Below are 26,855 nucleotides of genomic sequence, written 5' to 3'. Positions count from 1 at the left end.
ACGGACACCTGGGAAACCTTTGCTAGCATAAAATGGTGGAACGAGAGTGCTCGTGAGATAAGTACCGGTTATCTTTCGCTGGAGTACATCCATAATAATGTATATGTAAGGAAACGTGACCTAGAATCGATTGATGAGGTATTAACTTATTCAACAGAACCTTCCCCGCGGTTCAAATTACATGAAGCCGAAGGGAGTTCAGAGTGGAGGACACGGTCTTGGCCACATGTCAGACGTTCCTGTGTCAGCATTTGACCCGATCTTCAGGCTCCATCACTGGGAAGTGGAGTGTCTCGGCTGGAACTCCTTGATAACACTGCCCAGTAACAGCGACCGCTTGCTTGCGATGTGCCAGTGTTTGAACTGGAAAGCCTGGTTTGATAAGGTATGCTACAAGCAGAATGTTATAAGGTTGAGGATAAGAAGAAGGGAGATCCTCTTTTACCATTCCATCGTATAGAAACCGACATTCCGGCGACTGGGTACTGGACATCAGATGTTGTTAAAGACTGGACCAAGCTAGGCTACCAGTACGATGATCTGATTTCTAAGCCAGGCGCAATCCTTCCTGAAAATGTATTGGACGAGAAACAATTCCAGATTGACCTTGCAGCCCATATCCAGGACATCTATCCCAGGGCAAAAGCACTGCGCGGCGATCTTCGACAATAACAAGAAAGCCGAGAATGTAGACTTTTTTGGACCTACCAGCACCGAAAATGAAACCTGGAACGACTATGTCATCAATGTTATCTACGATCGCTATGCGCTGGGTGGAAGTTCCTATTCCATCCAACTTTGACTTGGCGGCGATGGCGAGAACTCTGACACGGCGTTCCGGGACGAAGAAAACCTGATCGGCCAGGTTTATTCATTCGCTGGAATGGATCCCTCAGGTGAAGGATGCTCCAACTGCGCTTCCCAAAAAGGCAAAGGGGTGCTCTTTCGGGCTCAAGTTCTTCTCACCATTCGAATCGTACCTCAGGCGCTGGACCACCGCTTCCGACACATCAAAACAACGAGAATAGACGATGTATTGTTTATCTCCAGCACCATCTTCGATGGGAGTTTGTGCAGATTGGAGATCCGGAGAGGCCTGCCGAGGACTTCCGTCACACCACTTTCTCTGTCTTCAGAGGTACTGGCAAGCCTCGGACTACTCCAGACGACGCCGACATGGCACTCCCGCCTATCTATGTCGGAAATAAAATCTTGCATGAAGTCAAAGAAAAAAGCTCTTGCGGAGTGACGAGTAAATATAAATTGCTTGGAATTTCTCAGGTCATGAACTTTCGAACGTTCAGCGATTAGTGGCTTTCTAGGGTACGCTCGTAAATCGGAAATTGCGTCAAGTTAGTCCCCGCCGCTATAGACAACAGGATCGAGTCTAGGAGGGTTGGGGCTAGCAGGATAGTTTTGGATTGGCTAGTAAAGAACCGATTCCTTTCTGAAAATCGATAGTTTCTAGATAGGCTGCTTTTTATGGCACTTGCTTCTTACCAAGAGATTCATGGGATGAGATTCGCAAAAGGGGCCGGGAATAAATGCCGATTGCATAGAAATAAAACACAAGCATCTCTAAACGCTCTGTACCTCGCTTCCATTGTTTCCTTGTACTTTCTTCCTAGCAACTATTATTTGTGCGGCGTTGGAGATTATCACAATGAAGGCGACATTGCTCTCCGCTCTGCTGATCGCATCAGCGTCTGCCGATGCAGGCACTTGCACCAAGGTATTCCCAATAACTAATGCGCCATGATATTTCCTAGCTAAACAGTTGTAGGACGCATGTCTCAAAGCAGTTGGGCTGTCCAATTGCCGAGCTCGAAGATGGCCGCCCGCTCATGAGAGTGACTGTTCCTCATTCCTTCGATACACTTCGATCCCTTCCGCGACGACTGTGACTGCGACTGGGGAGCAATCCACCGTGACATTGAAGGATACCGAGACTCTGGGCCCGCAGACGGATGAGGCGACTGCGACACAGTCAGATCAAACCTAGGTCCCTTGAGCATCTGCAGCATACATACACGATTTTAGAGAGAAATTAACATCATCTAGTGCTACCACCAGCATTACTTCCGACCTTGTGACCGTGTTCGTTGCTATCACCCCGACCAAGACTGTCACCGTCACTATCGTAAGTATCAGGAAGTCTACTTCCATCCGTTATGAGATCATGTTGCTGAATGCATTAGACACCAGACCCTTACCTTGAAACCGATGTTAACGTGAGTATATTGAGATACCCACATGAGCAATTTAAAGGCTAACAGAACACAGGCCAAAACAGTTGTTCAGACTGACGTGAATACGTATCGACCTCCTACAATGAAGCTAACTCTAACACTCTTTTAGCATTACGGAGACAACCTATTTCGGCCTCCTTTCCAAGCGTGCTATTGCCGCTCGATCCACCAAGAACATCCTTAGGCCAACAGACATCCCATCCTATGCTGCATCATGCACAGATGCCGAGCAGTACAGCAGTGCTTGTGCCTGTATGGGTGTCCAAGAGACTACCATCGAAGGAACTGGTTCTATCATTACAGAGACTGTTGAGCTTCATCCTGAGACGGTTGTTGATGTCCGCACGGAGACTAGACCTGCAGTGACTATCACTACAACACTCCCAGCCAAGACAAGAACCGTTACTGTCACTCTCCCTGGACGTCAAATCACTGAGACAACTACCGCCGACGCTACCACAGTTTCGACCTCCTTCACTGCCGATCAAGACACCTCCGTCATCACCCAGCACGCCACTGAGGTCGACCAGACGACATCTGTCACCACTAAGACCCGCTCAGTCGGACCAATCTGCACCACCTACACGCCCTCACAGACCTCATGCAACTGCAAATTCGAGGTCCTCTGCGACCAAGCAGTTACCGTCAGTTTATCAAACTTTGAAAGACATATAGACTTCAACACTTTTGTTGGTAGCTTTGAGGAGTTTATGCAGCGCTGTGACAACAACCCGAGCTGCCAGTTCGGTGATTTCGCGTCCCTTCCACAGGGCGGTCTTTGCTCAAGTTACAGTGGCAATCCGGGAGACTCTGGCACTTCGTCTCGAAGCGGTTCCAAGTATTTTGAGAAGGACGGAAATGTCGACTGCTCGTCTTGTTCACAGTAGAGCAGGGAAAGGTTGCGGAAGAGATGAAAGTTCCCTAACACCTGTGTTCATTATATAATATATTATCAGTCACTGCTATTCTCACATTTCTTACATAAACGACACAGTTTTTCATAGAGCCAGTGGCCTACTGGGGACGCAATCATATCTTGGAACATGTTTCGGCACCTATTCATATCTAGAGGCGGTTAGCATCGGCATTGGTAGATTTATCGGCCTGAGCTGTTGCCAAACCATGATGAAGTTACCGAAACCCGTGAACTGGACACGCTAGGTGCCTGCGCCTTGTATTGCGAAGGGCGTACAATGAGTTATTTCTTGTCCGGATTTTTTTAAGAGAGTGATTTGTGGTAACTCATATAGTCATGAATAAAAACGACAGTAGACAAATTGATTCCGTTGAATAAACTACATTTCTCTACTCAGAATTTTATTAATACGCCTCTCAGTCAAGACCAGCCAATATGAGAATTGGCTTCCTAGGTTTGGGAACGATGGGCACGCCCATGGCCCTCAATCTTCGTCGACAATTTCCCGTCACGGTGTGGAATCGAAATGGTGCCAAATGTACGCCCCTCATCGAGGCCGGTGCTAAAGCGGCAAAGACTCCTTCCGAGGTGGTTGAGAAATCCGATGTCATCTTCACAATGCTCTTCGACGGCAAAGCAATCCAATCCATGATCGACAACGAACCCGATAACAGTTTCATGAAAGCCATCCGTGGTAAAACACTCATCAACACAAGCTCAGTGCATATCGCGTTCAGCCATGAACTTGCGCAGCAGGTCCAAGGTGCGGGAGGGAAGTTTGTCGAAATGCCTGTAAGTGGCAGTAAAGGACCAGCTGAGCAGGGGCAACTTGTAGGCATGATGGCTGGTGACCCAGAGGTTGCTGAGCAGATCAGACCCGTTGTTAAGCCCATCACTACTGCCGCGATCTATTGCGGTCCTATCGGGTCAGGTTTAAAGGCCAAATATTCTATCAACCTATTCTTGGTCTCTGTGACAGCGGGTCTCGCCGAATCGGTGAATCTTGCTCGAGCTCAAGGTCTAGACTTGGAGGCCTTTGCACAGGTCGTCAACAGCAGTCCTTTAGCATCTGCATACTCCAGGGTCAAAATTGCAAAGATACTCAAGGGAGATTGGACACCCCAGGCTGCCATCAAAGACTGCTATAACAGCACTGAGCTGATCAAGTCGGCTGCGCAAGGCGTTAAAGTTCAAACTCCACTTGTCCAACTTTGCAATTCTCTCTATAGAGAAGCTCACCAAAATGGTTTGGGGGAGGAGGATATGATGGCCATCTATAAAATGTTTGCTGAAACTCCGAGTAGATATGCTGAATAATTATATAAACAGAGTAAAAGGATATTGTGACTATAGCTCATACAGACCTCTAGTCCTTCAAGCGATTTGGCATAACTTGCCCTCCTTATCACCTTTCCCATGTCGCTTTTAGTTCTGGCCAAAGCAAAGCATCAGAGGATATACACTTTCAAGTCAGCCTAGTCAGGATTAAAATCAATAAATAATCTCTTCAGCCTTTTCCCTTGATGTTCAGTATTTTATAATTCTATTCATGCGGTTCATCATCGTACTGTATTCCACTGGCGGAAGGTTAAACTTCGGGAAAGTGGATTTTTCAGCCACTGTAGATATGATCTCACCATGGTTTATGAGGTTCGCCCTCCATTCAACAAACAAGAAATACATTGCACAAGACGTATTTGTACCCACTAACTGCGAACAACTTGCCGTGCAGGGTTACACGTATGGCACGACGATCTTGACCTACCCCGTTTGCGAGGCAAAGGTAGACCTTCCAGTGACACGCCGAAGCGGTGATAAATTGTACAAGTTTGGGAGGTGATATTGAAAACCCTGTGCGCTCAAGAATCCTAAGCTTCTCCACCCTTTCTTTTTCTCGCTAGGTAGCATCGGCCATCAAGATATGGCCGAGCCAAGCAAACGTGTTGGGGGTCAGTACTCCAGAAAGCGCGCCTTGCACGCGTGTCTTGTCTGCAGAGCAAGGTTTATTATCCCTTCGTTTTCAGAGCCTTAGGACCATATTAACTGAACCCAAGGAAATCTCGGTGTGATAGCCAACGGCCGAGTTGTGGCTTCTGCCTCAAGACCAACTCAGAATGTACTTATCCAGACATAGAGTCCGCTAGGTGAGGTGACCGCGACTAGCCCCCAGCAGTACCCAAACTGACATTGGGTTTCAAGCCTAGACAAAGCTTCCTTGCTCATCCTGGACAGAATCCAAACTATGGAGAGTAATGTGCTCAAACAGCTCATGGACGCCACAGCCAGTGGGGCCTTGGTCACGTCCACTGCCAATCTGTCCACGTCAGTTGTAAAGCAGAGACCTAGATTATGGAGTCAGTGGCCGAGTGGGGATGTGATCATGTCTTGGAATGTGCTTCGAGAGCCCATCGCCAGATGTGGCCAGCATCGACATTGGGAGATGTATCGGAATGAGCTGCTACCCAACGCCGATGGAACTTCGGAAACACCTGGGCCAAGTCCTTCGATAAAGGCAGAGTTTGTGAGGCCGGATGCAGCAACTGGTCTATTCGATTATGACCAAGTCATGCCAGACGATATGCTAGTGGATTCCACTCCAGAATCAGCAAATCTCACGACATCACTTATCAGAAACTATGTGGTCAATATCCACAGCAAGTCCCCAATCTTGGACCTTGATTTCTTGAAAGACTTGGAAGACCGACTACTGAAAGACAGCGAGCTTCAAAACTGGCCAGTTCAGAAGCAGCTACCAATAGGACTGCATCCTCCAGATATGGCAATCTTGCTCTTGGTGCTCGCTTTGGGAGAGGTCTCGTCAAGGACAGCCCCAGAAAGCCACCCACTTGGACAATCCAGCTATATCTCTCTGGCACTTCCTTGGCTTGGAGTCACGACTTACAGTGGTGGTTCACCCATCAAAGACTTACAAGCACAGTTACTACTCGCTAGTTATCAGATGTGGATTCTGAAGCCGTGGAAAGCTTGGTGCTATATTGAGACAGCAGCTGCCAAAGCCGAGACAATGTTACTAAGGTATGTCTACTCTCGCCGATGAAGTCGTAAGTCACTGACCGAACAGGAATCCCGATATACTGGAGCAGAAACTTAGCCACAGAGTACTCTGGGCCACTGCAAAAATGCAACTGGAGTTAACCGAAGAGATCTATCCACACCTAGGACTTCTGAAGTCAGGCAGGCTTGGACAATTGATCCAAAGCACTCCAATTCCGCCACCGCCTCCTGAGCCGTTTGAATGGCCGAGTATCGGGTCGCAGCTTGACACGGATACGTGGTATTACTACCTAGCTGAGACTTCCAGTCGGAGATTGGTTGAACGTATCAAGGCCGAGCTCTACAGTGGTATGTTTTTCGCACTATTGTCCGTGTCTGAGTCTCATAATTTTACAGATCAGTCCACTGGGTCTGGTATAGCATCCAGTATAAGCACCAGTTATCCATTGGCGTGCGAGTTTGAACGTCAGATAAACGAATGGTAAGCCTTATGAGTTAGGTAGCAGAATTCAGAGAGTAGAGCTGCCTTGTTTAACATGGAGCTATAACTGACTAGTCAATAGGATGAGCTCCCTCCCGGCAGACCTACGAGTTGCTTCACAGCTTTCCTCCGACTTCTCCCCAGGAACAATTGAAACCCTGGAGCAATCCATCAAGCAGCGAATGCGAAAGGTTCTGGTTGATAGACAAGGACAGCTTATGATGCTGGTGTTCCGCCCTTTTCTCGCGGCTCTTGCAGATGCTCGCTCTGACACAAACGAATCAGGTGCTAGCGCTGACGCTCTATTAAAAGGAACTGCAAAGTTTCTGTACTATGCAATGAAGTTTCTCCACCAACAGTCAGAACAGCCCGTTCGGCATTACGGATGCTGGCTTCTGGCACGGAATATCTGGTCAGCAGCTTTATCTCTCATCGCAGCATGCCATCTGCCGGATGTAGTTCGTTATATGGACGCAGGCGATCCGGAGACTCAGAATTGTGACAGTACAAGCCCAATGTCACAGGGTTCAGCCATGCCGAGTATCACTGGTGGGCAATTTAGTCAAAAAGCTTTGGATTCATGTCAAGATGCATATCGGCAACTTCGACTTTGGGATAAGGAGAGTGCGAGTCTTTCCATTTGTGCGGATCAGCTATGGGCATTGATTGTGGATGCTCAATGGCATGAGAACAGGACAATGGGGAACGAAATGCATCGACATTAGCTTTGTTAATTCTTTAGTCATCGTGCTCGGTGTATTCATTCTCCGGCGCTACTGTTCATATACAACCCTGTTAGATATAGCACCAATGCCATCTATCTCAATCTTGATGACATCGCCTTCCTTCATACTAATCTGAGGCGTCCTTCCGAACCCAACACCAGCCGGAGTTCCAGTAAAGATGAGGGTTCCTAAACAGTCAATTATGGCTCAAGTGGATAAGACGGTCTCATGGCGTTGAACTTACCAGGGAGCAGCGTCATGCCCTGGCTCAAGAAAGACACAATCTCGGCTACTGAGAAGATCATGTTGTTGGTATTGCCCTTTTGCACCTGGTTATCGTTGAGGGTACCGCGAATTCCAAGACCGACAGCAGAGCCAAGGATGTCTTTTGACACGATTGCAGGTCCGATAGGTGCGGAACAGTCGAAGCATTTCGAGTAGCACCATTGGCCTCCGCCTAAGTGAGGTTCGAGCTGCCATGCTCTGTTTGAAACATCATTTCCGGCCTATGATAAGTTTACTGGTGAGCTGGGATCAAGCTTTTCGGGGATACTAGCTTACCGTATAACCAAATACGTAGTCTAATGCATCATCCTTGGAGACCCGAGCGGCCTTCTTGCCAATGACAATTACCTAAGTATGTAAGTAATCTCTTTGCCGCTGCTATCGGTGATTCGTACCAGTTCTGACTCATAATCTAGTCTTTCTTTCTCCCAAGAGGTTCGAGGCAGGGCAAGATCGTCGTATGGGCCCGCAAGTGCCGTCACTGGCTTAAAGCTGCATAGGATTGTCAAAACACGTATCCACGGAAAAACACCTGAACAGTGTTTAATACTTACAAAACCACGGGCACCTTTGGAATGGCCATGTTTGCTTCCTCGGCATGATCTGTGTAGTTCAGCCCAATGCAAACAACAGAACGAGCATGGTCGATGTCAATGGGACATAAGAGCTTCTGAATACCATGCTGGTTGTCACTAATTTGAGTCTCAGGTGAGAACGGGCTTCCCGCCTGAAGAGGTTTGGCAAATTGAAAGGCTTTATCTGCAGCACCGTAATAAGTCTGGCCGTCATCTTTCGAGACGAAGCGAACAAGGCGTTGGATCGACATTTTAACTATAGAATCGGTAAATAACTGATGTCGAAAGACTGAAGAAGCCATGGGCATATCAGATCCCTTGAGAGAATTGTCGAGTATACAACGCTGAAATAAATACTCGAACCACTTACAGTAATTCTCATCCGTCACCGGAAGCAGGACAATGGTCTAGGGTGTGGAGTAGTGGAGATCACTGAGTCAAGCCCGTGCGTAGAGTTTTAGAGGCGTCGGTTCAGAGGCCGAAATGCCCCGAAGATCCACCTTTCCGTACTGGGGTATATAACCAAAGATAACCTCAAACTACTCAATAGTGCACCACTTTCTCACAGTGCCAGCCCTGACTTGTTACAATGACTGATCTACAACATCTCAAGACAATGCTAGAGCGTATAGTTCACCAGCGTCCCATACTTATCGCTACCACTTCTGGAGCTGCGGCTCTAGTAGCGTTCGCAGCATGGTGCTTCAAAGACTACCGTGATTACCTTGCCCTCGGTCCTGGTGGTCCTCCTTACAATGTGAAGGGATGGGCGTGGATCACTTTTGGCATCCGCCCTTTTGCGTTGAGCAAGTCTGGGGCGACTTACGTTGCCGATTATCCTACGGAAGGAAGCCATCCAGAGATCCAGAGCCTACCTCGGCGTCAGGGAGAAAGGGCACTTCTTGGAGGAATTGCTCCCCATCGGCAATTGTCACAGCATGCGCCTACGCGTATGAGAACCGTATGTCCTCGACCTTAGCTGCTTTTGACAGTTCTAATAACTTTATCTGCCAGTACATCGAGAACCTCTTCACCAATGCCGCACGGCAACACCCCACGATCCTCGAGACAAAGAAGTCATTATATGAACGCCATCACGACGCACTCTTCGTCTCACACATGCTCCTCGAGTCACAGCCCGAATGCCTTCCTAACACAGCGATAATAGCGAGAGGAGAGCTCGGCCATCTGCACCCCGATTTATCGGTTCATCTATACCTTTCACCTGCCGACGCTCGTGTCATCATTGAGAAGGGATGGGCAGAGAGGCATAGGCTGTCGGTCCCAGAGACATCATGGGTCAAGAACAAATACGCTATTGCTAGCACATACTTAATGATCTACGGACCTCGTGATGAGGCCGAGGTAGAGGTTTTGAGAGTCATTCTTGAGAACAGTATTAGGTTCATGACAGGCCAAGATGAAGTGGAGAAGGTGCAGTGGAAGGACATTCTGTAGAATAAATTTGGTAGTAAATTTATAATGTGCGAAGCGAAGAGAAAACTCGCGTTCCGTGTAACTATCGTTGTGCTTCTTTGTTGGTGCTTCATGACCTGACGCTGGCAAAAGCCTTCTTCAAATTACCAACCTCTACTCTGCATAAACCCAAGACTTTGAGAGACAGTTCTAGTACATAGATCAATAAAAGGTTTCCAAATCTCTAACATACTCTACTCTAATATAATTCCTTCTTCAATTCTGACGACAACATCCTCAATTGCTCTCCAGTCCCGAACCCCACGCGGTCCAGCCACACTCAACCTGTATTTTCCAGCGTCAACCCGCCAAAGATGATCTTTAACATCCCAATACGAGAATTCCCGAGCTTTTAAGCATAACTCCAGATCTTGCGAAGTTCCCGGCTCCAGAACTTCCGTCTTTGCAAATGCTCGTAGCTCTACGTTCGGTCTTGGTGTCGCTGACTCTAAAGCTTCAACAAAGAGGAGAACGGTCAGACTGGCAGCGAGCGACCCAGTATTCTGAACTGTCAAAAAGACCTTGGCTGTTTCTTGACGGAGATCAAACGCACAGAAGGCCGGGCTCTTGAAAGAACAACTAAATGTGGTGTATGACAGTCCATGACCAAAAGCGAATCGAGGGTTGTACGTCTGAAGTGACTGTTGACGGTACCCTACGTAGATACCCTCTCGATAATATATCTCCTTGTCAGAAGTCATCAGGCTCTCGACATGGCCAGCAGGATAGTCTTCCACCGTATCCCAAAACGTGGTTGGAAGTCGAGCGCATGGCGATACTTCTCCTGATATAACTCTAGCCAGCGCATTGCCGAATTCCATACCTGGAAACCACGCGTATATGACTGCATCAACTTCATCAATCCAAGTACTGGTGTCAATGGGTGACCCGGCATTGACCACCACGATTGTTTGGCCCTGGCATGCCTTGGCGACACGAAGAATGAGCTCATCTTGTCGACGTGGAAGTTGCATGCTAAGACGGTCAAATCCCTCGGATTCCCATTCTGTACCAGTACCGACCACTACTAGGGCAGTGTCAACAGTCTCTGCGAGTTTCTCTGCCCTAGTTAAGGCGATATCATCATCGCAGGCGAGTGCTAGACCAAGTCGACAACCCTGGATGAAGAACTCACGGTTCACATTCTGCGCCTTGTGTTTCGAAGACCAGCTCAAAACATCAAGCCTATACGTTCGACCTGCTTCCAAAAGAAGCGGCTCATCTCGACAGATTTCAAGCTTTGAGCGATCAAAAAGGAAGTCCTCGGTAGAAACGTTGAGATCTCTCTCAACGTCAAGAACAACCCGGTCATCCAATAGGCACTTTGCGCTACCAGGGCCGCTCAAACTAAGGTTGTATGACCCGGTCTTTTGTGCGACAAGCTCGAACTTCATGCTTGTGCAAAAGTCAGAGCGATCTAGCAGACCATCTGGGGCATGTTCAACAAGCATGTACAGAGTGTCCTTCAACTCTTGAGAGTGAAATAGCTGTTCTGGAGAGGGTTGATCTCTGTTATACCAAAGAAGCGTGATGTTCTCAATGTGAAGGCCGGATTCGATCGGTAGCGGCACAAGCCGGTTGACAGCGACGCCGGCTCCAAGTGTGGCGTTTCTATATGTCTTACTAAGAGAGTCCCATGGAGTTGACGAGTATGGCACCTTGAGACTTGCGGAGCCTCCTCCAAATAGAGAAGGCTCGGTCGCATGATGTCCAAACACTGCCAGTGTGGTATTTCGATCAACTAGTGGAAGTGTATCTCTTTCATTTTTCAGAAGCACCATACTTGACTCAGCAGCCTGTCGGATCAACAGTCTCGATTTGGCATCGTTAAGATAGTCTGGTTCTTCGGCCTTTAATGGTAGCGGGAAGCCAGGTTCTCCGACGCGGCCCGTCTTTCGAAGAAGATCGATGACCCTCGTAGTTGAGCCTGTGATCTGATCTTTTTGAACCTCTCCCCTCTTTATGGCCTCCAGCACTTTATTATATTCGCGGAACTTTGTCGGGCCTGGCATCTCGAGGTCAAGGCCAGCGTTGAAGGCTTCAGTCGTGCTGTAGGTCCCGAACCAGTCGGAGATAACTGCGCCATTGTATCGCCACTCGTTGCGGAGGATGGATAGAAGATTCCGGGATTCGGAGCAGAAAGAGCCGTTGACAGAGTTATATCTGTATGGTCACAAGTTAGCCGTCTAGTAGCTTTGCTATTATTGCTGTGACTTACGCAGTCATGATGCACCATGGATCGGCCTGTTCAACAACAATTCTGAACGGCTCAAGGTATATCTCCCGCAGTGCTCGCTGTTCGATAACGCTGTCACTCCATCGTCGGCCGTTCTCTGCCTCGTTGGCTAGGAAGTGCTTCGGGCTAGTGGCGATGCCCTGTGCTTGAAGACCGTTGACGAAAGACGCAGCAACGAGGCCAGTGAGCAAGGGATCTTCGCTGAAGGATTCGAAGTTTCGTCCACCTCAACAGTTAGTCGAAGTCAAGGGAGTATTCGCATAGTGCTTACACAAAGGGTAACGATGGATATTCATGGTTGGGGCGAGTAGTCCATGCACGCCTTTACGCCTACACTCTCTCGCAAGAACACCAGCCAATTTTGAAATCAATTCGGCATCGAAAGAGGCTCCTAGAGCTGTCCCGCAGGGAATGGCTACAGACGGCGCTCCATTGATCCAGTCTTCACCCCGGACGCCATTTGGACCATCAGAGAACTTGAGTGATCCGAGACCCAGAACTTCATTCGCACGGGTGCGCCAGAAATCTTGCCCGGATAGAAGATTGACAGCATCCTCTAATGATAGCTCACCTGAGATGTCGCGATCGATAGAGCCCATGATGGCTCACTTGGTGTGAAATTGCTGGCGTTGGAAAAGTGTCAAGTTGTGGCTAGTTGGAATAGCTCAAGGGCAAATGTGCACATTTCATGACTTTTTAAAAATATTGAAGATAAACACATTCTGAAAGGCAATGCCACCGAACACGGGGTCCACAGATTCAGACCGGGGCAGTTCGGGGTTGATACCTGGTCCAGGTCCATTTTCTTGGAACCCTCAACATCAACAACAGGGTAAGTCCATCGCCCGGGCCTCATCGGGGTAATTCGGCTGTGGCGCCGACACACTGATTCTCCGCCCTCAGTCCCTGATTGGCCGGGGCATTTCGGTGTATGAGCCGACATCATGAACTCCCAATCTCCACCATAGGCTAGCGCTCGTCTTCTGCCCAGCTCGCTAATAGAGTTTTGCGGAGAAGATTCAGCAATTGGCTACCCCAGATGGGGTAACGAGGCACGATCCAGATTCTTGGACCGCGTTGGGATCGTTAGTCAACTGACACCTTGATATTCCACGATGAATGCAAGTTCTTCACCTTGAAATGATCATAAAAAGGCAATAACCCAGCCTGGGTTGAAGATCATCAGCAGCTTTCTGAGTATCATCGACAACCATCGACTTCGCGATCATGACCGCTCCAGCTCCAACTTCGCTCTTCAAGAATCTTAGCCTTCTCAGGCTGTATCTTCTCCTCATTCCTGGCTCTCTGATTGTCAGTGCTGCAATGGGATATGATTCGAGTCTCATGAATGGCATCCAGGGAGTCGATCGATGGCAGAATTGTTAGTGGCTTTATTCTGCAGCTTGATAATGGCTAACTCTTGGTATTCACAGACTTCAACCATCCTCAAGGCTCTCTCCTTGGTATCATGAACGCTATTCTTCCTCTCGGCGCCGTCTTCGGAACAATCCCTGCAGCCTGGCTGTCTGATCATCATGGACGACGATGGGCGATGGCTGTTGGCGATGTCATTGTCATACTCTCGACCGTCATTCAGACCGCCAGCATCAACAGTCAGTTTTTCCTATCAATACCTTTCCAACCTATGAATCGAGAGGCTGACCCTATCCTCAGCCCCCATGTATATGGCTTCACGATTCCTTATCGGCCTTGGAATCACCATCGCATCCAGTTCTGCCCCTATGCTCGCCGCCGAACTTGCCCATCCCGAATCGCGAACGACCCTTACATCGATGTATAACACCCTTTGGTACTTGGGAGTAAGTCCAATATCTCCAAGATCCAACACAGACCAACTGACGGATCTAGTCCATCATCGCAGCATGGACGACATACGGTACTTACCGCATCAACTCCGAATGGTCTTGGAGACTCCCTACAGCTCTCCAGGCCCTTCCCGCCATCATCAACCTCCTCGGCCTTTGGTTTCTCCCTGAAAGCCCTCGTTGGCTTGTAGGTCAGGATCGTCATGACGAGGCACGCGATATTCTCATCAAATACCATGCCAATGGTGACCCAGACTCTGCGTTTGTTGCTGCTGAGTTTGAAGAGATTCGAACTGCACTTCAACTTGAGCTGGCTGGTTCAAGGTCCTGGAAGGAGTTGGTCCAGACCAAGGCCAATAGACATCGAACATTCCTTGTTATTTGCTGTGCTTTCTTTCCCCAATGGTCTGGAAACGGCCTGGTTGTAAGTCTCGCACCACAGAGACTTTTAATCACTTCGCTTATCCTATTTAGTCTTACTACATTGCTCCGGTCCTTCGATCCATTGGTATCAACTCTCAAGAAGACATCACTCTCATCAACGGTATCCTCCAGATCTGGAACATGATCGTCGCTATGACTGGCGCCAATCTTGTCAATCGAGTCGGTCGTCGCCCTCTCTTCGTCGTCGCAACTTCATGCATGCTAGCTGGCATGGTCGCTTGGACCATCACTGGTAGTGTTTTTGCAAGGACCAAGTCAGAAGCCACTGGTGCAGGAATCCTTACTTGTGTCATCTTCTTTGCTTCTTCGTACAATATTTGCTGGAATCCCCTGGCTGTCGCATACCCTGTCGAGATCCTCCCCTTCAACATCCGCGCCAAGGGCATCGCCCTTCTTATGGGATCCATCAAAGGAGCCAGCTTCTTCAACCAGTTCGTCAACCCCATTGGGCTGAAGAACCTTGGCTGGAAGTACTATATCGTGTACTGTGTCTGGCTTTGTATTGTTCTAATCACAGTATTCTTTATGTTTCCGGAGACCAAGGTAAGTCTTTTGCTATTTCTTTATAGTCTTGACCTGTCTGATTGGGTTTATAGAATCGATCACTTGAGGAGATCTCTGAAGTCTTCGAGACGTACTCGGAGAGTGCTTCCGAGAAGAAGCTTGAGACGACTGACATTGAGTGTATTGAGCATCAGAGGAACGAAAAGGAGTAAAATGGCGACTAGACTTCGACCGTGTCCGATGTGGCCAACCCATAGCTCATAGCCAGGATGGCCCACCACTAACTGGTGACGTGTATTGAATGCTTCATAAACAACTAAAGACTTATGTTATATGCTAGTCAATTTAAATATGTCGCTGACACTATGCACATCATCCAATCCTGAATATCTCTTGAGTATTATACCTCGAAGGGAACAATATCTACGACCTCCTCTGAGCCATGCAACTAAGACATCCTGTTGTAGTAAATTGACCTGACCTATTGCGGTGACCTGCTTCTTATTAGGCTTTACAGCACTGGCACTTTTATACTATTAGCTACTAATGACTGAGCCCCGAATTCCTGTATGACCTACCGAAACAGATCCAGAATCGTCGTCAGGAACAACCATTGTCGAGCATTGGCTAGGGTTTTCCGTTGTACCACAAACGTTGATGCCAGACATACTGTCACAAACTGCAATTGGAGACTGGTATGTGCTGTAAGTACTCGGTATATTTTTGAGAGATCGTGTTCACTTACACAAGGGGTGGTTCGCTGCACGCAATCATCTGTAGCGGCGAAAGGCATGAAGGCAGCTGCCAAGACCAGGATGCTCGAGAGATGCATGGTGGAGAATTCAGTAGTATTTGCGCTTTATGGAGCGATGAGGTGACAATATGTGAGACTTAAAACAGCTGGTAGCACCAAGCTGGGGTATAAGTACTCCAAGCTAGATAATTATCTAGGCCATTATGAAGAACTGTCTTGTTCCTCCTTACCGACTATTTGACTGCTAAGACTTGTTATCCAGTCTGCAAAGTTAAGAACTGATCATTCACTTGGTGGGTAAACAAAGCACCGATACCAATAAAACTCAAAATCGCAGATCGTAACCTCGGTGTTTTGTTTCGCCTTTCAGCTTACGTTTCTCGGTATCCGTGTTGATGAAAGGTGGATATCGATCCCCATCTGAAGTGGATTACATGTATTAAATCCAGACAGACCCTTGAAAAGCTAATTCTTATGACTCGTGCTATCTCCGACACTGACAGTTTTCTCAGCATCGAAGAGGGTAACCACGTTGAGCTCTTTTCTTCCAAGGCCTGATGTAACATATATCCTCCAGATTTCGAGCTATTCTTCAATTTACACCACATGTAGTGATAGCATCTTATATTAGGTCTATTCTTACCAATCCAAGCATTCAGGCTAAAAGAGAAAATTCGTGAATTTGCTTTTCGGAAGCGGAAGATCACCAACATGTGGCCAAGTTCCGATCCGAAATCCGGAAGCACGTTTGCTTCAGCCGATGACCTGTCACGAGCGGGTCTATGGTTGTAGCTAAGTGTGCTATCACAAAGTCATTTTTGCTTATCATAATATATTAATAACTGCTTTATTCTGAATTACCATATTTATATCTTGGATCTCACAGAAAATGGCACCAGGTCGTCGAGACGTCGAGTTCCCCACTGTTGACGGACTAGCCCTTAGGGGTTGGTTCCACACCGCCAGCGGAGATGGAAAGCACCCATGCATCATTATGGCGGACGGAGTGAGTTCTCCCCGAAGAACTAGCCTGGTCATCTACTAATCTTTTTCTTAGTTGGCAGGTTTGAAGGAGCAGTTTTGCTCCAACTTTGCCCAGCGGTTTCAAGCCGCTAGTTATGGAGTTTTGCTCTTTGACCACCGCAACTGGGGTGCAAGCGACGGTCTTCCGCGGAACGAGACGAACCCCATCCAGACTGCTCGCGACTACTCAGACGCTTTTGACTACGTTGCCTCGTTGGGCGAGGTTGATTCTTCCAAGATTGTCTACTGGGGGACTAGCATGTGCGGCGGTTCCGTTCTGCATGCTGCCGCTTTCGACAAGCGTATTCGAGCGGTGATTTCACAAGTCCCCTTTGTATCTGGTGAACTGCTCAGTACGCACCTGGCCCCGATTATTGGGTCCCTGTACAGCAGCCGACAACAGGTCAAAACTGGTAAACCTGCCCCACTGATCAAGCTATTTGCCGAAACTCCCCAGGAGAGTCTCCAACCTGACTCCAACGTCCTTCTACGCGATGAGAATCTCTGCGATTTCATCAAGGCTTTAGACAAGGACAAGTTGCCTTGGTCTCCGAACGTCACACCCCAGACCCTTCTTGACGTCCTTGCATTTGAACCTCTGGCTTTTATGCATCGAATTGCCCCTACACCTCTTCTCTTGGTCTGTGCAGAGAATGATATGTGTGCACCAACGTTTACTCAGCTCAAGGCCCATGCGCTAGCCTATGAGCCGAAGAAGCTGGCCATATTAAAGGGCGCTGGTCATTTCGACCCCTACCATGGCAAGGTCTTTGAAGAAAATGTCAAGGAACAGTTGGTCTTTCTGAAGGAGGTTATTTAAGAGGCTTCATTAATTGATTGATAGTTGAAGCTTATGATATCTCCACGAGATATATCAAGCCAACACACGCTTCATGTCTTGTAACTTTGAACTTAAAATCTCCCCTTATTATATTCATAACATGAATTGTTGAATGTTTTCTTAACTACAGGATGATAGTGGAAAAGAAAACGGCTGATTGTTGGTTTTTGTATCACAACAGGTTCACGGACGACCACCATCACTTAAAGAAATACAGCTATTAATTAAGCAACCAGTAACATATCCTCTGATCCTCGTCTGACAGAAAGTCAGTACCAAATTCAGTTTGAGAGGCATTGCATGGATAGCAGTGGCATGTCACTGTTCTCAGTGGCTTAGAACGACAAGCATGTATAAAAGTGAAGTCTAAGACTGAGTAAATCCTGGTAAAACTATCTCCGCATATACCATGCCAAGTCCTTATCGTTCTTCTCTCTAAAGGTTAAACCATTACCTATAAACTAGAACCGGTTCTTGCTGATATACTTAAACATAAAATCCTCGGTTCTAAACTCTTCTAATATCTCCTTATAGTAAATTATACTACCAGGGTATATAGCTATTACCCTACTATTACTATTTCTTCTCTTAAACTAGGACCTGCAGTCACCGGTCTAGACTATTCTTTTAATTAGTTCTTGAGTGTAAATATTAAAGTTATCCAACGCATCCTGACAAACTTGGACTAACCTAAACGAAGTAGTAATTAGTTACTATTAGTTCTCGTGGACTTGAAAAGAAAGTATAACCTACTTGATATTTTATGTTAATATCTTGCGGATCCATCTTGAGATGTAGTCTACTATAAATGATATTACGGCCAGTAGGCTTCTGTGTGCCAGTAGTGGAATTAGGGCCGTTAATAGTGAAGAAATTAGGCATGTTTACAGCATATACCCTAAAGTAGGCCTCTGGGGCATCTTTCCATTACTTGGTAAGCGAAATCCTATTCTGACCTAGCACCTTATATCTAGGAATAAAGCTAATATTAAATCCTATTACGCAGATAATTATGTTAAACTCTTCCGTCCTTATTAGGCTATAGATGCCACCCTTAAAAATCTCCTGAATAGGTTTATCTTAGATAGTAATATTTCCTTATTGCAGTGCTTTGAGATAGTTCTTACCAGGGTTTAGTCATTAACACCTAACTTAGAATATCGAGATAAGTCTAGCGTATAGATCAGGGTCATAGTTAAGTATATCCTCTATCTTTGCCTTAAACTCTAAGGCAAACGCGCTACTAATCCAAAGTAGGCTTCAGGCATAGTTAACAACCTTGGCTGCCATAGGTTACATTTATGGAAGGACTTGCACAGCAGAAGAACCATTTCCGATAATAGCAACTCTCTTACCCGACCAGTCAAGGCTTATATCCTATACAGCGGTGTAAACCAGCTTCCCCTTGAACTTATCCAGCCCTACTATCGTAGGCCAGTTCTATTTACTGAGGAAGCCTGTGGCATTAATAACTACATCTGCTTCCTCCTGGATAATATCGCGGCTATAAGCCTATTAGATCTTAAGACGCCACTTACCAGTGTCATCATCCTAGCCCAAGTATATAACTTTAGAATTAAGTATAATAGGTTTATAAAGCTTATACTTATCAGATATCTTCTTAATATATATCCATATCTCTAGGCCTAAGGCATAGAATTAACTCCAAGAGGAATTAGGCTCAAAGGGGAACATATAAATATATACAGGAATATTGCATATAACTCCAGGATATATATTAACTAACTAAGTTCCCCTAATATTATCATTCTTCCTATAGATCTTCAGGTGTATAAAGTTCTCTAAAGGCGCGTCTCCATGCTTATGCTGATATAAGAGCATCAGCTCTGCAAACCCAGGCCCTATGCAAACAACCTTGAGTTTACAGGGCTGAAAGGAAGGGCCCTCCTGTATAGGCACCCAGTTGTCTCGTTTGCCCATATTGACATGATTTAATGAAGCCATTGTTGTGTGAAACTTGGATTAGTTTGGGCGTTTTGCAATTTGAATAGTATCGGCCTGGATAGTGGCGATGGGCGATTGTCAATGAGGTATGTAAATTTAGTCAATAAGCCGCTAAGGATTCTCCATGTGATGAGCGTACAGCTCTGCTAGGTAAAACTTGAGTCTTTTACATTAAGGCATTACCGGATCCTTGGAATTAGAGATCTTCGGACCTACTGGTAATTCGGATGGCTCGAAGCCCGGAGCCGGAAGCCCGGAAGCCGGCCGGGTCGGAACAATTCCCGCCTCCATTGGGTCTTAACAGATGGCAACTAATTCATCCATGTTCGTCCAAATCCAATCTATCTTAGTATTGGGAATTGTATCACCTTGAAAATATAAAAAAAAACTAAACTAAAGCTCACTTAAGCATAGAAAAGGTTATAACACCCTAGGGATAGTTCTCAGCTTAGAGCCATTATATCACAGAGCCTTTTCATCTATAGGTTCATTTTCAAAAAGAGCATTCTTTTGCAGAAGGTCAGTCTGGAAAAGCCTCGAACTGATCATGGCGACGGAAGCGACGTTAGAGTTCTACGGTATGTTTTCTCAAAACCCTGGCAAGCATCTCAGTCATCTCGTATATACTAGCTATCCAAGTCTGGAGTGCAAGGCCTTAATAGAACACTATAGAAGTTGCTCACTAGTCAAAATGGTATAGGAACAACTACTTTTAGGCTGAAATGGAAGGGCCTAACCATCTTCCACGACACTTGGCTCGACAAACCAGCGGGTTTGAAACGATACCTTGAGCTTGAGGATGTAACGGAACTGGATTACATTGTCATCTCGCACGCCCACTTTGATCAGTAAGTCTAAACGAATATCTCAGTCACACAGCTCACTAATTCGCAGAAAGCCTGCCTGGCTCGGACCAACTCGCTCTCAGAACTGGTGCCACGGTGATTGCCAATGGTGAGGCTATCAAATGCCTCCGAGATGCCGGCGTCCCCGACGCACAGTTGATCCCAGTCAGCGGTGGCGAAAGGGTACCCTTATTTAGCAAGGAAATTCTCAGAAGAGCTGCGCAAGGCCTAATTCATCGAGCTCCAGCACCGCCGACAGCGCCTCCTATGCCCCATGTCAAGTACGCCACAGCGGCAGTCCACGTCTGGCCCTCATTACACTCCCTGATTCCTGCAATTACACCGCATGACCTCCCTGAAGAATTCGATACCGCTGAGAGCTATACCGGCGAAGTCACCCCCTACGACTGTTCCTTGGACATCAACAAACTGATGCAGTTTGGTCTTTTCAAAATGAAGGAGTTTCTGCCCGAGGAGAGCATGGCCCCAGGGACGCGGGCCTTTGCCGATTATGTGCAGGACCGTAAGAAGCACGTCATGTCGCACTTTGACGGCGGCCAGCTGATGTATAATTTTGTCGCTGACGGGAAAGGCATCTTGTTCAATAGTCACTTGGGCGTGTATCAAGGCATCGCCCAGTGTCTGACACCCAAGCCTACAGTAGCTATCCTGGGAGTTAGCGGTCGAGCAAATCTTGATGGCAGACCGTTCCAAGGCTCGGCAGCTGAATTCCTTGTCAGGCAGGCAAAGTGGCTTGATGAACCTACCAGCATTTATTTCTGCCTCAATGATGAAAAGTGAGATTCCAATAGTCATGTCTTTTAATTTTATTACACTGCTAACATTTTTAAGTATCATCAAGCCTTACAGAGTGGATGTCACTGCCGCAAAGGATATGCTCGAACATGAGACAGCAGCTAGAGCTATTGATACGCAGCTGGGGAAAGTTTACGGCTTGGATATCTAACTTGTGGGCGAGAATTAGCAAGGACCACTATTTCCATAGATTATGCTAATAAGGGAATTCCTTATATAAAATTACAATCTTTATATCGTCGCTTTCATTAGAACCAGCTCAGGCTAGAGAAAGTTAGACTACCTATATCTGAAGTATCTTCGATATGGGATATGTCGACCAACGAGGACTCTTGAAATAGGTCCAAAGACAGGTCGGGAAAACTTCCACCAACACTAGCAGGGTCACAGTCTAGGGCCGAATCCTCCGTCAAACAGGTGGCTGATAGAGAAGCTAAAGGGCTTTGCAGCCCCTGGGCGGTAACTGATTCATCAGTCCATCCACCGTCCATCCTCCCACTCTTGTATTTTGGCAAAGGTTCCTTCTCCTGAAGACGTCCAAATAGCTCACCGACCAAATGGCTCTGCTTCTCAACGATACGGTTATTCCGCTGCTCCACATACTCTTCACATGCAGATTGGAGCTGCTGCACAACCTGACAGTAGTACCTGGCAATACTATCATGCTTTTCAAACCTTCGTAGCAACTGGCCTACAATGACTAAACTCGATCGCAGCGGGAAAACGTGGTCCAAATCTGCAAAGGTAGCGACACCTAGGGTCAGAGCAGCAGTAAAGGCAGAGTGGACCGGAAATGGTAACCGTTTGGGTAAATCCTCTCTTGTAAGGATAGTCTCAAGCAAGTGTACGATGCGTACAGCTGAGTCAACTGAAGCATACACAAGAGCTGTGTCGGCATGTGATGGTGGTGGCGCCTCTTGTTGATCTCGATAGCTGTTATCACTGACACCTCCACGCATTGCATGTGTGGCCGCTCGATCAAGGAGAACAGGCCGGGTCAGTAGCATGATCGACCAGTAGTATGACTGCTTCATGTTGGAGGATGCCAGGGTGGGTACATATTCAGACCCTTGAACTAGTTCCACGCCCTCTAACCCATCAGCCTTTAGCCCGGAAGCCATGCGAGTTGCCCATGAGCGATGCTCCTGAGTCATGTTTGTGATGAAGTGCCTTGAAACCTTGGAAGGCCCGTAGACCTCCCTCAAGACGGCTTCTATAATAGCTGCCATGTCGATGGCGGAAGAATAGCCTTTCTCGGCCTTTGTGTTGCGAGTCTCGTAGGTGCAGATGGGTCGACCTAGAGAACCACTGGCAAAAGTATCAAACAGTCGTAATGCTTTCCAAAGACGTTCACGGAAAGCAGGAGCATCGTGACTCATGAGGTGCGGTTTGTTCACTTTATGGATGCCCATGGCGCATGCAAGTCGACATGCGACCCCGATGGAGTGATAAGATGCGTCTCTTCTTCCTGAGTTTATTTGATAGAAAGCGATCAAGTTGTGACACAGGATCAGCGAGAGATTTGGCCCTTGGCTTGATTTCGAATTTATCAGATATTTTGCATATGAGTAGTATGCTTCCGCGGTTGCATCTTCGTCTCCCGGGCACGTAAGTGCGCCGTTTGCAAGGATCAAGTAGCAAATTGCGGAGGATAGGGTTGCAGCGTTGTCGTCTTGCTGAAGCCACTGCTCTATTTGTACTTGAACTTCTGATTCGTCCAAAGCACCCAGCAAATGACTTGTTGCTTGCATGCTCCAACTAACCAGTTGTTTCGCATGGGAAGCGCTGGGCATTGGTGGGGGATCAGACCCTGCAACTGGATAAGAGGGATCATGATTGGTATGGTATTGTATCGGCTGCTCGACAAAAGGGCACGGCCCCAGGGTCCGAGCAACGAGCTGACGGATCTGCCGAAGAAAAGATTCATTGGACGCATCCCCAAAATAGATGGAGCCTTGTTGGTCATTCTCTGCTAGTCGATACGTGTCATGGAATGTGGCGCCGATGTCCAAAAAGGAGTCTCCAAGCTGGCTCGCGGTCTGTTGAAGTGGCTGGTCCTTGGCAGTAATCGGATAGTTCAGCAGCATGTCTGTCAGTGGTTCCGGGGGGTCCCTTGGATCTACGCTGGCACTTTGGCGGGAGGAGATGGATACCCGCCGTTTTGTAGTTGAATAGCGACATTCCGAGGCAATCTGTCGGATGGCGCATCGACGACATGGCAAGTTGCCGTCGCATCGCTCTTTTCGGCGTTTGCAGCTCTCGCATGCTGCCGCACATCGACGACGCATGCTATCGCTCAGCCTCTTGGTAGGCATATTGTATAAATGCCTCTTATATGACCTTGTTAATCCGGAGTAGAAAGTGACGAGAATGAGACAATCGATAGTTATCCACCACGTACTCCATAGAGTTTTTATAAATTCACTACCGATACCACTACCCGTTAAAATGCGGGGAAGGTGGGTAGCAGACTAACTGATAACTATGTGTCGGGTATTGGGTCATAATTAGCCAGCTGGTATCAACGACTAACTATCTGCTAAATAACATGTATAATCGGCTGGCAAGATATTTATACTACGAGTTGCACACGAGCTACATACAGCTGATGTTAAGAATTTATCAAGTCAAACAACTTGTATATGCAATTAAAACTTTGGGATGGTTACAGCATGTACAATTTTTACGGTGATCCTGCCCTGCACTTCAAGCCTCATACCCCAGATTAATACCCCGCTTTTCACGGCCATTCCGGCCTTCAGCAAAGGCCGGCCTCCGTCTCGGTGTTGCGAAACTCCGGAAACGCAACAATACCGCTAATTATTTCAACTCAATATCTCACCTCAATATCCCGCCTGTCCGACTCCGCGACGATCTCTACTGCTTAGATCTTTTGGCAGTCTTGTACAGGATAGTTGCTACAGGCAGCAGCAAGCCTGCTAGGAAGGATATAACCCTGCCCAGAAGTCCATCGAGGTCGATGGTCTTGAGAAAATCAGCGCTTTCAAGCTCCTCGATCTTGAATGTTAGTACAGGATAGGCGTCGACTTACCGGCTGGGATGTGCCCCCGCTCTTAGCCACCCAAGCAAAAGAACGGTCAATCATGTTTTTCTCGTATGCATTGCACCTAGTCTCGATCTCTCGAGTAGACAGTGGCGGGCCCGCTTCTGCCGCCCTTTTCAGCTCGAGCAATTGAGGCAACATGTCGGCAATGTCTCGCATAGCTTGGTTCCCGCCCATTCCCCTTATTCCTTGTTAGCAGATTCTTACTTGTAGCTCGTGAACCGACTTGCCGGGTTGGCTGCATGGCATGCACAGCGTCGCCCACGAGCCATACGCGCGGGTGGCCCTCTTCACGGACGTTGCCATTGTGCGCCTGAAGTCGCTGTCGCCAGTCTTTCGAGAGCTTTGTACTCGCCCGGAGCCTTGTCACTGTAATGTTATCCTCATCACCGGCTCCAGCGGAGAGCATGACATGGCTGTGCAAGGTGAGTGAGCGATACATGGACAAGCGATGGGTCGCAAAGCTTACTATTCTGGAGCCCAGTCGCGAACTATATCAAGACAAACCTGTCTTCTATCGGGGATATCACTTGGGTTATCGAAGGGGCACAACTCGCGAGGAACAGACAGGCTCCAGTAGAATGATGCTTGTTTCTCGTCAAAGTCGAAATCGTCATCTTGATCTTGATCCCCGCCTTTCTGTTGGGAGGCGGGCAAGTAAACTGCACAATGTCAATAGGGAAGTTGTAAAGTATCAGAGTCAGCAGTATCCTACGCGCATAGTAGAGAGAGATCCCATTCTTGAACACCAGAATTGGACCGTTTAGAAGACGAGGGGGCAGCTGGCGCAGACGTTCCTTGGTGGCATTCCCTTTTGACAGAAAAGACACATGACTTTTCATGTCAACGAGATTCTTGGCCCCTATCTGCTTGTTTATCTGCATACTGAGTTCAGTATCTGTTATATTGGGGTGAAAAGAAATGGGTACCAAGCAAGATTCGCTAACCTTTGATCCGCTACCATCCGCAGCGACAAGAATGTCACAGTACTCGGACGAGCCATCCGTGAAGTTGACTTTAACGCTCTCGTTTCCACTGGGACCATTCTCGATAATCTCGTAATGTGAGAAATGCTTATCGAACTTGACCCTCCCCTCAGCAATGACGGGGTCAAGAAGCAGGTCACGCAGAACGACGCGATTGATGGCCGATGACTTGGAGTAGGTAGGCAACGCTGACAGGTCCAGAATAGTCTGGAACTTGGTGTTGCAGATACTCGGTGCTGTCTTGGAAGAGCCAGAATATCTCCCAAGCTTTTGCACAATAGATTCCAACTGTGAATCGGTCAGGCAAGAGGCCAGACCTGTTAAAGCAGGATCACCCAGACGGATCTGGTATCCTTCCCTCTTAAGGGTTTCCTCGTCTCTCTCGAAGACCATCGTGTCAACGCCATTGTTGATAAGCCCGTTAGCTAGCAGTGAGCCTGCCAGACCACCGCCAACTATACAGACTCTGAAATTACCCATGGTGAGTATGTGAGAGACTAGAACAGATGATGGTTTTATCGATTTACGGTGGATCTAAGGAGTTGAGAATGTTTGTTGAAGGCATTAGTAAATATGTAATTGCCCAGAGTCCATCTATTGCCAATGCGCTAAGCAACTAACCGTTGCATGTCCCGGATGGAACTGCGAAAGAGTGGAAACGGTCCCGGCCCGGGGTCCTGTGATCCGAAGGTTAAATCTAATACGCCAACGGGAATATCTGGGGCAAAGAAGTGTTTTAGTCCTTGAATTATCTGGTCAAGACTCTAAAGGCCTGTTGAATTTTGCATTTCTTTATAGAAGGAAATATATTTTATAAGGTTTATAATTTGTTAAATATATTAAACAAATATTAGAATAACTTAAGCAGTATGTAGAATTAGATGTACCTCGCAACGCACAGCATCTCGTTGTGGGTGACAAAGTCGTGCCTGCAGGTAGCGTCCTTGGAACATCAGCTTACACCATGGACTTCAGTAAAGAGCTCTGGGGCGAAGACGCTGATACATTCAACCCTGACCATTGGCTAGGTATTGGTGGAAAGAGTCTGGATACCAATATGTGTTCATTCTCTTAAGGCATACGGAGCTGTCTTGGACAGAACTTGGCATATGCAGAGATACACTACATTCTCGCTTATCTTTTCAAGAAGTACGAGGTTAGCTTGGTGGACAAAGAGGCTAAGATAGAAGTCTTTGATCGGTTTACAAGCTATGTAACTAGCCACGCTGTTATGGTGGACTTGGGCCGGCGTGAGGCACAGTGACCGCAACAGTTGGCAGGGAATTGTGATAACTTTAGGACATTGTCAATATCAGAGCTTTGTAGGTAGTTGGTTACTTTAGTCTGTATTTACTTGGGGTGTTAATACCTGCTCTTGATCTTCTTTCGCGTACTAAGATAATTAATTATATATACCAAGGACTTAGGTTACATCCTTTACTATTTACTATAGTTTTATATATACTGGTATTGCACGCTACTGGGTCATGCTTGGCTTGCTTTTCTCAGTAGCCTCTAGATATTAGACAAGAACATACAACAGGTAGATAACCCTTGGCCACTCAATGACTACAAATTGGGCAGAAACCATGCTCCTGTTGTCGACGGAGAGATGAATGGCCCCTCGGGTGGACAGAGCATCACTAGGACTATGAGGGGTTCGCTTCTGTGCCAGCCCCGAGCGCTCGAGCTGAAACCTATACTAATCGAGTCGAGTTTAGCGGGATGGCCTTTTTGCGGACTTCTGCTAAAGTCCGGTATGATCGTTTCGTCCCGCTGCCGCCCGGTACCCGGACCCGGATCCTGGCTCCGACCCGGGTTTTGTAAGA

The 26,855-nt window shown here is 47.3% G+C and overlaps 12 protein-coding genes across 12 annotated transcripts; 7 read left to right on the top strand and 5 right to left on the bottom strand.

The window, feature by feature from the left end:
* Positions 1 to 1,663: 1,663 nt before the first annotated feature.
* On the top strand, positions 1,664 to 3,136 carry FOBCDRAFT_130745 (uncharacterized protein; the record flags this gene model as incomplete). The annotated part of the gene is made up of 6 exons (XM_054703646.2): positions 1,664 to 1,732; positions 1,784 to 1,986; positions 2,041 to 2,140; positions 2,199 to 2,231; positions 2,284 to 2,315; positions 2,359 to 3,136. 6 exons carry the CDS (start codon positions 1,664 to 1,666, stop codon positions 3,134 to 3,136), a joined length of 1,215 nt encoding a protein of 404 aa, XP_054559621.2.
* A 464-nt stretch (positions 3,137 to 3,600) lies between these two features.
* FOBCDRAFT_130474 (NAD binding domain of 6-phosphogluconate dehydrogenase-domain-containing protein) lies at positions 3,601 to 4,482 on the top strand (the record flags this gene model as incomplete). Its single annotated transcript, XM_059607869.1, has 1 exon — positions 3,601 to 4,482. One exon carries the CDS (start codon positions 3,601 to 3,603, stop codon positions 4,480 to 4,482), a length of 882 nt encoding a protein of 293 aa, XP_059466886.1.
* A 925-nt stretch (positions 4,483 to 5,407) lies between these two features.
* On the top strand, positions 5,408 to 6,815 carry FOBCDRAFT_248537 (uncharacterized protein; the record flags this gene model as incomplete). The annotated part of the gene is made up of 4 exons (XM_059610855.1): positions 5,408 to 6,201; positions 6,248 to 6,528; positions 6,577 to 6,637; positions 6,764 to 6,815. 4 exons carry the CDS (start codon positions 5,408 to 5,410, stop codon positions 6,813 to 6,815), a joined length of 1,188 nt encoding a protein of 395 aa, XP_059466885.1.
* Positions 6,816 to 7,434: 619 nt separating this feature from the next.
* On the bottom strand, positions 7,435 to 8,497 carry FOBCDRAFT_128963 (uncharacterized protein; the record flags this gene model as incomplete). Its single annotated transcript, XM_054703645.1, has 5 exons — positions 7,435 to 7,574; positions 7,631 to 7,892; positions 7,948 to 8,019; positions 8,067 to 8,163; positions 8,226 to 8,497. The coding sequence occupies 5 exons, from the start codon at positions 8,495 to 8,497 to the stop codon at positions 7,435 to 7,437; spliced, it is 843 nt and encodes a 280-aa protein (XP_054559620.1).
* Positions 8,498 to 8,835: 338 nt separating this feature from the next.
* Positions 8,836 to 9,704, top strand: FOBCDRAFT_129811 (uncharacterized protein; the record flags this gene model as incomplete). Its single annotated transcript, XM_054703644.1, has 2 exons — positions 8,836 to 9,207; positions 9,261 to 9,704. The coding sequence occupies 2 exons, from the start codon at positions 8,836 to 8,838 to the stop codon at positions 9,702 to 9,704; spliced, it is 816 nt and encodes a 271-aa protein (XP_054559619.1).
* A 212-nt stretch (positions 9,705 to 9,916) lies between these two features.
* Positions 9,917 to 12,557, bottom strand: FOBCDRAFT_197996 (glycoside hydrolase superfamily; the record flags this gene model as incomplete). Its single annotated transcript, XM_054703643.1, has 3 exons — positions 9,917 to 11,885; positions 11,941 to 12,184; positions 12,230 to 12,557. The coding sequence occupies 3 exons, from the start codon at positions 12,555 to 12,557 to the stop codon at positions 9,917 to 9,919; spliced, it is 2,541 nt and encodes an 846-aa protein (XP_054559618.1).
* A 628-nt stretch (positions 12,558 to 13,185) lies between these two features.
* FOBCDRAFT_197995 (general substrate transporter) lies at positions 13,186 to 14,944 on the top strand (the record flags this gene model as incomplete). The annotated part of the gene is made up of 6 exons (XM_054703642.1): positions 13,186 to 13,339; positions 13,392 to 13,571; positions 13,633 to 13,778; positions 13,828 to 14,208; positions 14,259 to 14,771; positions 14,825 to 14,944. The coding sequence occupies 6 exons, from the start codon at positions 13,186 to 13,188 to the stop codon at positions 14,942 to 14,944; spliced, it is 1,494 nt and encodes a 497-aa protein (XP_054559617.1).
* A 292-nt stretch (positions 14,945 to 15,236) lies between these two features.
* Positions 15,237 to 15,564, bottom strand: FOBCDRAFT_270380 (uncharacterized protein; the record flags this gene model as incomplete). The annotated part of the gene is made up of 3 exons (XM_031175165.2): positions 15,237 to 15,257; positions 15,311 to 15,424; positions 15,478 to 15,564. The coding sequence occupies 3 exons, from the start codon at positions 15,562 to 15,564 to the stop codon at positions 15,237 to 15,239; spliced, it is 222 nt and encodes a 73-aa protein (XP_031046298.2).
* Positions 15,565 to 16,375: 811 nt separating this feature from the next.
* On the top strand, positions 16,376 to 17,329 carry FOBCDRAFT_197994 (Alpha/Beta hydrolase protein; the record flags this gene model as incomplete). Its single annotated transcript, XM_054703641.1, has 2 exons — positions 16,376 to 16,492; positions 16,544 to 17,329. 2 exons carry the CDS (start codon positions 16,376 to 16,378, stop codon positions 17,327 to 17,329), a joined length of 903 nt encoding a protein of 300 aa, XP_054559616.1.
* Positions 17,330 to 19,862: 2,533 nt separating this feature from the next.
* FOBCDRAFT_130441 (uncharacterized protein) lies at positions 19,863 to 21,127 on the top strand (the record flags this gene model as incomplete). The annotated part of the gene is made up of 4 exons (XM_054703640.1): positions 19,863 to 19,893; positions 20,016 to 20,163; positions 20,214 to 20,957; positions 21,013 to 21,127. 4 exons carry the CDS (start codon positions 19,863 to 19,865, stop codon positions 21,125 to 21,127), a joined length of 1,038 nt encoding a protein of 345 aa, XP_054559615.1.
* Positions 21,128 to 21,224: 97 nt separating this feature from the next.
* On the bottom strand, positions 21,225 to 23,291 carry FOBCDRAFT_178061 (uncharacterized protein; the record flags this gene model as incomplete). The annotated part of the gene is made up of 2 exons (XM_059608543.1): positions 21,225 to 22,661; positions 22,740 to 23,291. 2 exons carry the CDS (start codon positions 23,289 to 23,291, stop codon positions 21,225 to 21,227), a joined length of 1,989 nt encoding a protein of 662 aa, XP_059464348.1.
* Positions 23,292 to 23,853: 562 nt separating this feature from the next.
* Positions 23,854 to 25,506, bottom strand: FOBCDRAFT_129814 (uncharacterized protein; the record flags this gene model as incomplete). The annotated part of the gene is made up of 6 exons (XM_059607858.1): positions 23,854 to 23,994; positions 24,029 to 24,201; positions 24,248 to 24,456; positions 24,510 to 24,702; positions 24,756 to 24,918; positions 24,988 to 25,506. The coding sequence occupies 6 exons, from the start codon at positions 25,504 to 25,506 to the stop codon at positions 23,854 to 23,856; spliced, it is 1,398 nt and encodes a 465-aa protein (XP_059464347.1).
* Between the last annotated feature and the right edge of the window lie 1,349 nt (positions 25,507 to 26,855).

This window comes from Fusarium oxysporum, chromosome III, assembly GCF_013085055.1.
Source record: "Fusarium oxysporum Fo47 chromosome III, complete sequence".
NCBI lineage: Eukaryota > Fungi > Ascomycota > Sordariomycetes > Hypocreales > Nectriaceae > Fusarium > Fusarium oxysporum.
Note: the sequence above shows the minus strand (reverse complement) of the source record. Positions and strands in the feature narration are given on the sequence as shown.